Consider the following 15,591-nt stretch of genomic DNA (forward strand, 5'->3'; position numbering starts at 1 on the left):
ACAATTTTTTTATATCCTTCTGCTCCTCTTCTATTGATGTGGCTGAACATTGACTGCAAGGAGCCACATGAAAGGCACAGTCTTGGGACCACACTCATGGCTTTCAGTTTTCAGCCACCCAAACTTGTGTCATGCACTTGTATCATCGTCATACTGTCTACCCCTATCCAGAACTTTACCTCGATGAGCAACTACTTAAAGTAGGGAGACTTACTGCTTTTTGGGACTGGTCTTCGACACCTGTTTAACTTGGTTTTCTCATCTTCATCAGCAAAAGGAAAAGTGCTGGCAGCATCTTAATATGATTGGATACCTGAGCCACACCAACTGGGATGCTAATTGTCCTACACTGCTGCAGCTGTACAAAGCCCTTGTGCAGTCCCGTCTTGGCTTAGGGAGATTGGTGTATGGTTCAGCATTGCGGCTGCTGGACCCTATACACCACTGTGGAGTTTGGCTTGTGGCGGGAGTTTCTGAACCACCTCAGCGAACAGCCTCCTCTTAGAAGCTGGCATTCCTCAATTGGATACTAGGTGACAGTAACTGCATGTGAATTATACTGCCCACATTCATAGTTCACCTCACCATCCAAATTACCGTCTCCTATTCCCTAACACTGCAATCCATCTCCCACAATGGCAGCTCAGGTTGGGGATTCCAATTGCAGTCTGTGTCTGGTCACTTCTTACTGCACTCAACACTTTTCCTCTACCACCTTTCCTGTGGGTCAACTCACGTATGTCTCCGTGGTCCATGCCTTGGCCACAACTTCATCTGGACATATCACAAGGTCCAAAAGGCTCAGTTCCACCTGATGCCCTCCACCCTCACTTTTTCTCTATTCTCGATGAGTTCCAGGGCTCATAAATAGTCTACACTTATGGCTCAGTGGTCGATGGTCACGCTGGATTCACTTACGCTCACGCTGGCCATACTAAACAGTGCTCCTTGCCAGATGGCTGCAGTGTATTTGCTGCAGAGTTGGTGGCCATCTCTTGCACTCTTGAGCGTATCTGCTCCTGCGCAGGTGAGTTCGTCATCTGTAGTGACTCCTTAAGTAGCCTACAAGCTCACAACCAGTGCTTCCCTTGCCATCCCTTGGTAATGACTATCCGGGAGTCTCTTTATGTCCTCAGAAACAGTGGAAGTTCAGTGTCTTTCATTTGGACCCCAGGACGTGTTGGGATCCCGCGCAGTAAACTGACTGACGGACTGGCCAAACAAGCTACCGATAAACCAACTCTGGAGATCGGATTCCCGGGAACTGATCTCCGATTGGTCCTACACTGCAAAGATTTTGGGATCTGGGATACTGAATGGCGCACCCTCAGTACACCAAATAAACTATGTAGTGTGAATGTGGTCATCCATGTGACCCACTCAAAGGGACTCCATTGTCCTTTGCCAGCTCTGCATCTGCCATACTTGACTGGCTCGTGGTCACCTCCTCCATTGTATGGCCCCACCTCAGTGTCGGGTTGGTTCCCACTTGACTGTCGTCCACATCTTATTGGACTGCCAACTTTTAGCCGCTCTGTAGCAGCTTTTCACCTTCCCACTGCACTGCCAGTGGTGTTGGGAGACGATGCCTCAACTGCTATTACAATTTTGTGCTTTATTTGTGAGGAGGGTTTTTATCTCACAGTTTAAGAGTGAACATCTGGCCTTTGCTCCCAGGCCTCCACCCAACCTCCATTTTAACTCTTCCTCACTCTTTCTTTGCTGTCTGTTGCCACCAAGAAAAATCCAATGATGTGTAACAGTAAGGTCTTTGAAGGTCACAAAGGTGACATGAACATTCATTTACAGAAGGTGTTCGAAGTGATGACCATTGCTATGAATGCAGTGCTGCAATCTTCTTATCATGGATTGAACAGTGTTCCTTATCACATCGGCACTTATCGAAGCTTATGCACTGACTATTCTCTCTCGCATATCTTCAGGTGTAGTTGGAATGTCTTTATAAACAATGTCTTTTACGAATCCCAATAAAAAAATAAAAAACAAAAAATAAATCCATAGGCATCAAGTCTGGTGAATGAGCCAGCCATGACACATCTCCTCAGTGTCCAATCCAACAATTTGGGAATTGTCTCTGCAACTCATTTCTAGCCATCAGCAAAAAATGCGACAGACACCCACCATGTTGATACCACATTCTGTTCCTTGTTCCTAAAGGTATTTCTTCCAATAACGGACCTATTGTTTCTTGCAGGAGTGTGGTGCACTTCCTACCATTAAGATTTCCTTCGATGAGGGGTCTATAATTCTGTCCTCCAGAATACCACACCATACATTCACCGACCATGGGTTTTGGTATGCAACTTGCTGCACACAATAGGGATTTTAAGTTGCCCAATAATGCATGTTATGAGAATTGACATTTCCATGGTTTGTGAATGTAGCCTTGTCAGTAAATAAAATAAAATTAGTAAATGTGTCATCCCTCTGAATCTGAAGTTGAGCCCATAGGCAGACTTCAATATGACACATACAATCCATACCAGTTAATTCTTGGTGGAGACTGTTACGGTATAAAGGATATTTATGGCAATGCAGAACACGAACAGCACTTGCAATTTGACGTGAACTAACACAAGGATCTCAAACCACAGTGGCAAGAGTACCGATTCCTGTTTCCTCATTAGTGACTTTCCTTTGCCAGATATGTTTCAGATGTGTTAAAGATCCAGTTCTCAGTTTGTCATATACATATTTAAATGTATGACATTTAGAGTGAGTACGTTCAAGATGTCTTTCAGCATATAAGTCTCTAGCTCTCACTGAATTTCATTGTCATTCTCTATAAATGAGAAGCATATCAACTTGTTCTTCGAAACAATGCATCATTCACATTCGCTTGATTCGACGTTGCTAGTCTTACTGTTCCTATTAGTGTTGTATTGTGAAACCATCGAATGGTGTTTACATGTTAATGGCATGTTACATGGATACGCTGTATTTGGCGAATATTTATTATTTGCATGATATACGAGAGAGAATTGTCAGAGCATGTGCTTCGATAAGTGCTAAAGTGATGAGGAATACCACTCAATCCATGTAAGAAGATTGCAGCACTGCATTGGTAAGAGTGGTCGTCACATCAAACACATTCTGTAAATGTATCTAAAAACAAAGATGATGTGACTTACCAAACAAAAGCGCTGGCAGGTCGATAGGCACACAAACAAACACAAACATACACACAAAATTCAAGCTTTCGAAACCAGTGGTTGATTCTTCAGGAAAGAGGGAAGGAGAGGGAAAGACGAAAGGATGTGGGTTTTAAGGGAGAGGGTAAGGAGTCATTCCAGTCCCGGGAGCGGAAATACTTACCTTAGGGGGAAAAAGGACAGGTATACACTAGATAGTGCGCGCCCAAACACACACACACACACAAAACACACACACACACACACACACACACACACACACACACACACACACACACACACACACACACACACAAAAGCAGACATTTGTAAAGGCCTTTACAAATGTCTGCTTGCGTCTGTGTATGTGCGGATGGGTATGTGTGTGTGTGTGTGTGTGTGTGTGTGTGTGTGTGTGTGCGCGTGTGTGTGTGCGTGTGTGTGCGTGTGTGTGTGCGTGTGTGCGTGCGCGCGCGCAAGTGTATACCTGTCCTTTTTTTTCCCCCTAAGGTAAGTCTTTCCGCTCCCGGGACTGGAATGACTCCTTACCCTCTCCCTTAAAACCCACATCCTTTCGTCTTTCCCTCTCCTTCCCTCTTTCCTGAAGAAGCAACCACTGGTTTCGAAAGCTTGAATTTTGTGTGTATGTTTGTGTTTGTTTGTGTGCCTATCGACCTGCCAGCACTTTTGTTTGGTAAGTCACATCATCTTTGTTTTTAGATATATTTTTCCCACATGGAATGTTTCCCTCTATTATACTCATAACATTCTGTAAATGAACGTTCATGCCACCATTTTGATCTTCGTTGACCTTCAGAGATCTTATTGTTACACATCATTGGATTCTTCTTGATAGCCGCTATCAAAAAATAAGTACCAAGCTATAGCACCCCATTTAAAAAAACAAAGTTGACTATATCTCTGATAAAAACCCACCAAGCAACAAGAAACTAACATCATATTATGGCTCCCATTGTCCCATGCAACTTTTGTCCCACAAACGTTTCAGCTACTATCATACTTTGGGAGGTATTCTAGGTGGCAACAGTTAGTGACTTGCCTTGTATATGAACCATAATAAATTCCGTGTCCTACATCTAAATAAATACAGGTAAAAAAATATAAAAGCTCCATTTGCATGTAATGTTTAGATAATTCAGCCGTTATTTGCATCTCAACAGATGTGAACTATACTTCTAAATGTTATGGTAATATTTGATATGTAATATATTGCCAAAAATAATCCAGTTACAATTTGAATTACTAAACATAGCGCTAGTAATAGTCCAAAATTACATTAGTTCTTTCTGGTAAATCAAGTAAAGAGTAATTAAGAATTTTAATTAAAGGGTGACTGAGTGAAGTGGTGCTGTGATTAGTACACTGGACTTGCATTCGGGAGGATGACGGTTCAAACCTGCATCCAACCATCCTGATTTAGGTTTTCTGTGATTTCCCTAACCTTTCCCTGTCCTTCCCTACTCTGATGGGACCAATGACCTTGCTGTTTGGTCCCCTAACGTGAATCAACCAACTAACCAACCAATTTAAAGGGTTTCTCAGTCATAAGGGCTTACTTAATAGTATAATTATCTTATTTTATGGATATATTCTTGATTAATATTAGTAATTAACTGTTCAGGGAGTTGTTACCTTTGTCACTCCCATTATTTAAATGGTCAAATGTGCATTTAATTTGTATTCTGTTTTGTCAGTGGTGCCACTGTTAAATAACATCTGAATTTTCATATCGGCAAGTGGTATCCATAAAGTAAACAATGCGGTGCTTCCTAAAAACTTCCTGTCAGAGAGATTGCAGTAAAAGCTGGAACACCAAAGAGAAATTGAGGAGAAAAGTTTAACTGTGTGTTGTGAATTTGGACAAGTTAACTCTTTCTGTATTAATTGAAAGTCATATGCTACTTCTCATGTAATTTTTGGAATGTAGTTTTTAACATTATAAAATAAAGTAAGAAAGTAAGGAAATAAGGAGCATTTCGAGTAATTTTGAATACTACTTTGTTATATTTTGCGTTTCAGCATTGATAAGCTGTGGAAGGAACTGACGGGTGCTCTCTCTGGTCTGCTTTGTGCATCCTTGAATTTTATTGACAAGTCCAACAGTCTACAGCCTGAATACAGCCTCAGGCCATCTGGTGTGACACTTGATAAACAGTTGAATTCTAGCCTTCTCCGATATGCTGCCCTACCAAGGGAAATTGTATGCACTGAAAATCTGACACCATGGAAAAAATTACTTCCTTGTGAATCAAAGGTACAGACTGATTTTAAATTTAATTTATCACACAGTAATCGTATTCAGAAGGGATTTATAATGCATATTTCAGTGTACACAATGAAAACCATTTTTACATTCATGTCACTGACTGACTTTTGTATGATCTAGAATAGCAGACACAGAGATTTATGTAAACTCACTGAAAAATTTGGAACCTGATTGTGGCTGATACTTAACTGGTTAACTGTTAAATAAGTAATATGTCAGTCCGCATGTGATCTTTGGGTAGTTTCCTTGATTTTTTATATAGTTATGTGACAGTTTGTTCTGATGTATTTGGGCGTATGATACTAATTATCAGTAGTGAGTCATTTCCTGTGATATTGTGTTGTCATCATCAGCTATCACTCATTTTCGAATACATGTTTCTCTCCTGCAGTCTCTTCAGGGTATCATCATCTCTATAGAAGCAATTGGGAAGTTGTGAGACCAATCGGTGCCTAAAACAAGTATCCATATATAGTACACTTGATTATAGGTCAAGAAAGTGAATGAATTTGTTGGAGTTTCTGCCCCTTAATTGTGTTTTCTGTAATCGTATTTGAACAAATCAAGTAAAGCAGATGCAATTAAATGCCAGAAGATGTTATCTTCTAGCAGTGTCTCCAAAGTATTTTAAATTATGTTTGTGTTCTTAATGGTCCTTTTTGAACAAGGCATGGCTGAATTTTAGAAGTACATTATAAGGTCTTTTGATAATACTGAACCCATCATAGAGGAAGTCTTACTACTTATGCTGTTGGTTTTCTTACTACTTATGCTGTTGGTTTGGCCAATCCATGCAAGCCTGCAGTTATTGATGGCACACTTACATTTCCTTGGGAATTATAACTTCATTATGTAGTTCCTCTATTTCGTGATCATAATTGACTGAAGCTTCTGCACTTTCAACCAAACAAGCTTCTTGTTATCATGATGATAAGTGTCCACATGTCATATCCAACCCACAGTAGTGTTGATATGACTATTACCTGCTTCTGTTGTGTATGAAACAAGGAAACAGTGTAAACTCTTTTTAATCATACTTTTTGTAATTTTCCCATTACAAGAATGAGATTTTCACTCTGCAGCGGAGTGTGCGCTGATATGAAACTTCCTGGCAGATTAAAACTTTGTACCCGACCGAGACTCGAACTCGGGACCTTTGCTTTTCGCGGGCAAGTGCTCTGCCATCTGAGCTACCGAAGCACGACTCATGCCCGGTCCTCACAGCTTTTCTTCTGCCAGTACCTCATCTCCTACCTTCCAAACTTTACAGAAGCTCTCCTGCGAACCTTGCAGAACTAGCACTCCTGAAAGAAAGGATATTGTGGAGACATGACTTAGACACAGCCTCGGAAACGTTTCCAGAATGAGATTTTCACTCTCCAGTGGAGTGTGCGCTGATATGAAGAGGGTGCATTGGCAGAAGGTAGCACCCTAGAGGGTGTGGGATGAGAATAGGGAGGAAGTGATAGGAAAGAGCGGCTGGAAACTGTTGGTTGTCTCCACACTATTCTTTCTTTCAGGAGTGCTAGTTCTGCAAGGTTCGCAGGAGAGCTTCTGTAAAGTTTGGGAGGTAGGAGACGAGATACTGGCAGAAGTAAAGCTGTGAGGACCGGGCGTGATTCGTGCTTTGGTAGCTCAGATGGTAGAGCACTTGCCCGCGAAAGGCAAAGGTCCCGAGTTAGAGTCTCGGTCGGGCACACAGTTTTAATCTGACAGGAAGTTCCAATCTTCTCATTCGTTATCATGAATTAATAAATAAACCTATCATCAACCCCAAGATAAGTTTGAAAACTGCAGAGCTTTAGTAAGCAACCTTTTTAATGGCATACTGTTTGGTTTTTGAAGCGCAAGAAGTACAATGTTGGACATTACAGAGTTCACAAAAGTGGTACTCGAAGCTCTTGATAAGGATGACTGTGTTACAGGTAGATTCTTAGGTTTGTCCAAGGCTTGTGAAACTGTTGACCATAAAAATACTACTAAACAAGCTAAAAGCACTAAGTAAAACAAGTAGTTCCAGTTGTACCTGGAAAATATGCACTTCAGCACAAAGATGGAAAACAGCTCTTGCATAAAACAAAGATGACAAATCTAGAGATTATGTAACAAACACACAAATTTTTGGGGCTGGATACTAATGGTCATTTGACATGGAACAAACACACAAAGATACTAATAAAGAAATATGATCACCTTGTTATGTTCTTAGGATTCTACCAGTAAATCCCAGATTCTTGAAAGAATTGAACTTCCACATATAAAAGAGCTTCAAACTTCTGATTACTTTACAAATTACCTAATATGTCAAATTTTTGACATTAAGCATATAAGCGAGAGCCAGAGATAGCGATTTTGTGTGTGTGTGTGTGTGTGTGTGTGTGTGTGTGAGAGAGAGAGAGAGAGAGAGAGTGGTGTGCTTGCTTGTGTGAATGTATGCATGTTCTCCTTTCTGACAGAGGCTTTGGCTGAAAGCTCAATGTGAAGCATTCTTTTTGTTGTGCCTGTCAGTAACCCAACATCTTATCTTTATGATGAATAGCAATCTGTTGTTTTCATAATATTGTTGGCATTCCAACCTGGACTTTCCATGGTTTGATTAAGTGAGAATAAGTGTAAAAAAAGAGGTTTGAAATTTTGTTTAAATTTTGTTGGAAGTCACAAAGTACTTTCATTATGAAACACTAGTTCAGTATAATCTTGATAATTTGCACTCTGTTTTAAACGACAATTAGTTTTTCGCACATCTAAATATTTATGACATCAAATCCCCTGACCTATTTGTCGAACAGTATGATATATATGAATAGTGTCTCCAAAGTGTATTGTAATAGAGTTAGTAGTTTAGCACTAATAAACTAAAGTGTTATATCTGGCGAAAAGTTGTTAACAATTAAAAGTAGTAAACAATTAACTTTCTTTCTTTCATCATTTTGTGTGTTTGGGGGGAGGGGGACCCCTCGGTAAGAAACATTTTTGAAAAGGTTCGAAATTATATCTATAGTTTCTTGGAAGCTGATAAGTGCTCTCATTCTCAAGTACTGGATGAATATAGTGTGGGTATTTGCTCGTGGTCAGTTAAGTTCCCTCATGGCACAAACATAGTTCAACTATAATCCTTTTCATACTATCTTAAGCCTTTAGCATAAGATTATAATTCTTAATGAGTGGATAATGGCAGCATTTAAAATTTTTAAATTTGGTTAGTAAATATATGAAATGTTGAGAATCAAATTTTTGTTGTTCCTGCAAGCTGTTAGATAGGCAACTGTCAACTGGGATTGTGCACGATGAACCGTCAATCAAGTTAGGCAATAAGCAAAATAGATCTTCAATTTGGAAGAGCCAGAGTCTTGGGGTGACATACTATTCCAATGTACACTCAATTCTTTTCTGGGGGTTGAAGGCACAAAATATTTACATGGTGTTTAAACTGTGGAAAAGAGCCATGAGTATAATACCTAGGAGTATTAATCAGACTCTTTGTAAGTAACTATTCAAAAAACTGAACAATGGATCCAAGATGGACTAACAAAAATATGGAAGGGATAGATTGCTACTTGCAATATAAAGGAGTCGTTGATTATCAATGCCCGCCCCCTCTGTGGTGAGTAGAAATCTAACCTGGTCATATTTTTTTAAAAAAACTGGGCTTCCTTCCTGCACCAAGTGAGTAGATTTATCAGTCTGTTGCACAGATCAGGAAAAAACGTTACTAAGTGTTTCACTAACCACTTTCTACGTAATTACAGAAGAAGAACTAAGGAAAAATGAATAAAAAACTGAAAACAACACTTGCTGTTGGGGAATAAAATAATATAATAAATTCCCCAAGGAGATGAAAAAGATAACTAAAATATATCTGTTTAAACTGCAGCTAAATGTAATGTTTACTACACAGTTAAAGATTACTTAGAGGGCTCAGAGTAGTAGTTAATAAAGAAAGGCACTAACAACTGGACTCCATCACATTAAAGTGCATGATCACGTTGTAATGCTGTTACAGGGAAATTGTGTCAAATTCTGCAGTGCATGGTAGTAATGACATTTTCCCTAGCTCAACATCTTGCTCATCAGAGGGAGGTGGGGGGCAGAGGAGGGTGGCGGATGCAGTCTGTTTTTCAGGCAGACTGAGGGGAGAACATGAAGATTTGCAGGGGCATAGTTGAATGTTTATGGGCATGTAGTTAGTTTTCCGAACATACTGGAGGAGTGCAAGGGACGTAGGAGCATGTTTGTGGTCCAGAGGCCACCAGCAGGTGTCTTTAGTGTGTTCAGTGCTGTAGTGCAAAACTGTTCTATATTATTAAGTTACGTGGTGCAAACTGTGTGTAAAAGAACGTTGTACAATAGGGACTAATCAAATCAGGTAGGGTAGTTGTTAAGACACTGACCTCATATTTGAGAGGCTGGAGTTTTCTGTGTCCAGCTATCCTGATTTAAGTTTTCTGTTGCTATATGAAACATTTCAGGCAAATGCCAGGATGGTTCCTTCATGAAGGCCACGACTGACCACCTGTTCTATCCTCAAAGAAACCTACTTATACAGTCTGTATATATGTAAATTCTAAGTTATTGATTTCCATTATAATATGATGACAAAATGAGAAAATGCTTGGACGAGTAAATAAAATCAAATCAGACATGGTACTTTTATAAGTGAGGAGATCCTTGCCTCCCACCAACCTTTGAAATAACTTACGCAGACAGTTATAAGAGGACTGACAGTTGAACTTGAACTCTAAATCAAGATATCATTTAGCATTTTTCATACATACGTATCTTTGGCAGAGGTAAAAAAAAAGTGAAAGGAAAAAAAAAAAATCTAGTACTTATTGTTATGAGGCAAAATTTCAAGTACTGCCAATAGACAGATAGAAAAATAGAAAAACTATTATACTCAAGTTGCAAATCATCCACCTGTAGTGAGGACGAGGGGAAACAAAAATGAATGGATGTGTTTATCAATGGTACTGGCAATTTTGCCACATGAAAGTAAATACTGACCAGCCATTCTGTCTCCTTATAATTCTGTAGCTTTTGTAAGTGAATTTTCATTGTAATAAAGAAATAATTCAAGGATGGACTACGAATTGAACTGTGAATTTTTGTAAATATTTTAATTTTAACCCCCCCCTATCATATCAAAGAATGGAAAATCCAGGTTGGAATAATTACAGTATTATGAAAAGGGTAGATTGCTACTGACCATGTAACGGAGATGATGAGTCGCAGATAGGCACAATAAAAAGACTATGCGAATGTAGACGAGATGTGGCTCAAATTCAAAGATATAGTAGCAACAGCGATTGAGATATTCATACCTCATAAATTGGTAAGAGATGGAACGGATCCCCTGTGGTACACAAAAAAGGTCCGAACGCTGTTGCAGAGGCAACGGAAAAAGCATGCGAAGTTCAGAACAACACGAAATCCCGAAGATGTGCTAAAATTTACAGACGCGTGAAATTTGGCACGTACTTCGATGCGAGATGCCTTTAATAGGTTCCACAACGAATCATTGTCTCGAAATTTGGTAGAAAATCCGAAGAAATTCTGGTCGTATGTAAAGTACACAAGCGGCAAGACGCTGTCAATACCTTCGCTGCGCAGTGCCGATGGTACTGTTATCAACGACTGTGCCGCTAAAGTGGAGTTATTGAATGCAGTTTTCCGAAATTCCTTCACCAGGGAAGATGAATGGAATATTCCAGAATTTGAAACACGAACATCTGCTAGCATGAGTTTCTTAGAAGTAGATACCTTAGGGGTTGCGAAGCAACTCAAATCGCTTGATACGGGCAAGTCTTCAGGTCCAGATTGTATACCGATTAGGTTCCTTTCAGATTACACTGATACTATAGCTCCCTAATTAGCACTCATATACAACCGCTCGCTCACCGATAGATCTGTACCTACAGATTGGAAAATTGCACAGGTCGCACCAGTGTTCAAGAAGGGTAGTAGGAGTAATCCATTTAACTATAGACCTATATCATTGACGTCGGTTTGCAGTAGGGTTTTGGAGCATATACTGTATTCAAACATTATGAATCACCTGGAAGGGAACGATCTATTGACACGTAATCAGCATGGCTTCAGAAAACATCGCTCTTGTGCAACACAGCTAGCTCTTTATTCGCACGAAGTAATGGCCGCTATCGACAGGGGATCTCAAGTTGATTCCGTATTTCTAGATTTCCGGAAAGCTTTTGACACCGTTCCTCATAAGCGACTTCTAATCAAGCTGCGGAGCTATGGGGTATCGTCTCAGTTGTGCGACTGGATTCGTGATTTCCTGTCAGGAAGGTCGCAGTTCGTAGTAATAGATGGCAAATCATCGAGTAAAACTGAAGTGATATCAGGTGTTCCCCAGGGAAGCGTCCTGGGACCTCTACTGTTCCTGATCTATATAAATGACCTGGGTGACAATCTGAGCAGTTCTCTTAGACTGTTCGCAGATGATGCTGTAATTTACCGTCTAGTAAGGTCACCCGAAGACCAGTATCAGTTGCAAAGTGATTTAGAAAAGATTGCTGTATGGTGTGTCAGGTGGCAGTTGACGCTAAATAACGAAAAGTGTGAGATGATCCACACGAGTTCCGAAAGAAATCCGTTGGAATTCGATTACTCGATAAATAGTACAATACTCAAGGCTGTCAATTCAACTAAGTACCTGGGTGTTAAAATTACGAACAACTTCAGTTGGAAGGACCACATAGATAATATTGTCGGGAAGGCGAGCCAAAGGTTGCGTTTCATTGGCAGGACACTTAGAAGATGCAACAAGTCCACTAAAGAGACAGCTTACACTACACTCGTTTGTCCTCTGTTAGAATATTGCTGCGCGGTGTGGGATCCTTACCAGGTGGGATTGACGGAGGACATCGAAAGGGTGCAAAAAAGGGCAGCTCGTTTTGTATTATCACGTTATAGGGGAGAGAGTGTGGCAGATATGTTACGCGAGTTGGGATGGAAGTCATTAAAGCATAGACGTTTTTCGTCGCGGCGAGACCTTTTTACGAAATTTCAGTCACCAACTTTCTCTTCCGAATGCGAAAATATTTTGTTGAGCCCAACCTACATAGGTAGGAATGATCATCAAAATAAAATAAGAGAAATCAGAGCTCGAACAGAAAGGTTTAGGTGTTCGTTTTTCCCGCTCGCTGTTCGGGAGTGGAATAGTAGAGAGATAGTATGATTGTGGTTCGATGAACCCTCTGCCAAGCACTTAAATGTGAATTGCAGAGTAGTCATGTAGATGTAGAAAGTAAGCTTTCAGCCAAAAAGGCCTTCACACACACACACACACACACACACACACACACACACACACACACACACACACACACACACACACACACACACACACACGCGCGCGCAAGCAAGCGCGCGAGCGAGCCTACTCTCTCTTCTGGCTTCAGCAGCCAGAAACAGTGGTTGTGTGTGAGTTCCATCTGCATGTGTATGTGTACATCATCTAATTCATAAGAGGGCCTTTTTGGCCGACAGCAGACTTGCTTGACTGTCTTTTTGTTATGTGCCTATCTGTGACTCAACATCTCCGCTATATGGCGAGTAGCAATCTATGCTTTTCATAGTATTGCCGCCACATCATATATTACATGCAACTAAATATTTTTAATTTAGATGTTAATACAAATATCCTTGTTTGCATTAATCTGCGTTTCCAAAATATAATTTTAAATGCAGACTCCATAGGGTACTCAATATAGCCTTGAAAATATTATATGAGGGGCCCAGTAGAAAAGGGGACATGCCACCAAAGTATGTTGTATCAGGAAATGGGAATTAAGGAAATACGATTTTTTATAGTAATATGAGCTCGTGCTGTGATACCAACAGTTGTTACAGTAAGTAGATGGTGTTTTGCAAATTCTGTTAAATATTAGGCCACTTTATTACAATTTTAAGTACAGAAAATGAAATGCTTGACATGTAGACACATTACATAACACACCATCAATAGTCAAACTCCTCATCAATGTTGTCCTGTTCCGTTGAATCGTCACTACCATCACTTATCAATGACTGATAAAAATTTGAATATACTGGAGGCACAAATTGCAGTAAGCTTTGAAGGTCCTTGAACATTGTTGCCTTAATTTGATGTACATTTGTATACTTAGGAACTAACTGGCAGTCTGCAAACTTCGCAAATTGTCCATGACACTTCTGTGAACTAACTTGTACAGGTTTCTCAGTTTGATTATTTGAATATCTGATATATACAGAATGTTCACCACTCACTAATCTAAACACCATTGCATTTCTGACATCTGCATGCTTTTTGTCAACAGTAACTTTACGTTTGTCGATACTGTTCGTGGCATGAAGTTGTCTTCCTTCATTTCAACCATAGTAGGAGTAATCCATTTAACTATAGACCTATATCATTGACGTCGGTTTGCAGTAGGGTTTTGGAGCATATACTGTATTCAAACATTATGAATCACCTGGAAGGGAACGATCTATTGACACGTAATCAGCATGGCTTCAGAAAACATCGCTCTTGTGCAACACAGCTAGCTCTTTATTCGCACGAAGTAATGGCCGCTATCGACAGGGGATCTCAAGTTGATTCCGTATTTCTAGATTTCCGGAAAGCTTTTGACACCGTTCCTCATAAGCGACTTCTAATCAAGCTGCGGAGCTATGGGGTATCGTCTCAGTTGTGCGACTGGATTCGTGATTTCCTGTCAGGAAGGTCGCAGTTCGTAGTAATAGATGGCAAATCATCGAGTAAAACTGAAGTGATGTCAGGTGTTCCCCAGGGAAGCGTCCTGGGACCTCTACTGTTCCTGATCTATATAAATGACCTGGGTGACAATCTGAGCAGTTCTCTTAGACTGTTCGCAGATGATGCTGTAATTTACCGTCTAGTAAGGTCACCCGAAGACCAGTATCAGTTGCAAAGTGATTTAGAAAAGATTGCTGTATGGTGTGTCAGGTGGCAGTTGACGCTAAATAACGAAAAGTGTGAGATGATCCACACGAGTTCCGAAAGAAATCCGTTGGAATTCGATTACTCGATAAATAGTACAATACTCAAGGCTGTCAATTCAACTAAGTACCTGGGTGTTAAAATTACGAACAACTTCAGTTGGAAGGACCACATAGATAATATTGTCGGGAAGGCGAGCCAAAGGTTGCGTTTCATTGGCAGGACACTTAGAAGATGCAACAAGTCCACTAAAGAGACAGCTTACACTACACTCGTTTGTCCTCTGTTAGAATATTGCTGCGCGGTGTGGGATCCTTACCAGGTGGGATTGACGGAGGACATCGAAAGGGTGCAAAAAAGGGCAGCTCGTTTTGTATTATCACGTTATAGGGGAGAGAGTGTGGCAGATATGTTACGCGAGTTGGGATGGAAGTCATTAAAGCATAGACGTTTTTCGTCGCGGCGAGACCTTTTTACGAAATTTCAGTCACCAACTTTCTCTTCCGAATGCGAAAATATTTTGTTGAGCCCAACCTACATAGGTAGGAATGATCATCAAAATAAAATAAGAGAAATCAGAGCTCGAACAGAAAGGTTTAGGTGTTCGTTTTTCCCGCTCGCTGTTCGGGAGTGGAATAGTAGAGAGATAGTATGATTGTGGTTCGATGAACCCTCTGCCAAGCACTTAAATGTGAATTGCAGAGTAGTCATGTAGATGTAGAAAGTAAGCTTTCAGCCAAAAAGGCCTTCACACACACACACACACACACACACACACACACACACACACACACACACACACACACACACACACACGCAAGCAAGCGCGCGAGCGAGCCTACTCTCTCTTCTGGCTTCAGCAGCCAGAAACAGTGGTTGTGTGTGAGTTCCATCTGCATGTGTATGTGTACATCATCTAATTCATAAGAGGGCCTTTTTGGCCGACAGCAGACTTGCTTGACTGTCTTTTTGTTATGTGCCTATCTGTGACTCAACATCTCCGCTATATGGCGAGTAGCAATCTATGCTTTTCATAGTATTGCCGCCACATCATATATTACATGCAACTAAATATTTTTAATTTAGATGTTAATACAAATATCCTTGTTTGCATTAATCTGCGTTTCCAAAATATAATTTTAAATGCAGACTCCATAGGGTACTCAATATAGCCTTGAAAATATTATATG

General features: G+C 40.4%; 1 protein-coding gene across 1 annotated transcript in view; it reads left to right on the plus strand.

Moving 5' to 3' along the window:
- The window catches only part of LOC126335299 (GPI transamidase component PIG-T), a 119,688-nt gene that overhangs the window by 20,475 nt on the left and 83,622 nt on the right, over positions 1-15,591 (plus strand). The window contains exon 3 of the mRNA XM_049998404.1: positions 5,193-5,427. Coding sequence (XP_049854361.1) covers positions 5,193-5,427 — 235 coding nt within the window. The remainder of the gene's footprint in view (positions 1-5,192; positions 5,428-15,591) is intronic.

This window comes from Schistocerca gregaria, chromosome 2 (assembly GCF_023897955.1).
Source record: "Schistocerca gregaria isolate iqSchGreg1 chromosome 2, iqSchGreg1.2, whole genome shotgun sequence".
In the NCBI taxonomy this organism is placed as follows: domain Eukaryota; kingdom Metazoa; phylum Arthropoda; class Insecta; order Orthoptera; family Acrididae; genus Schistocerca; species Schistocerca gregaria.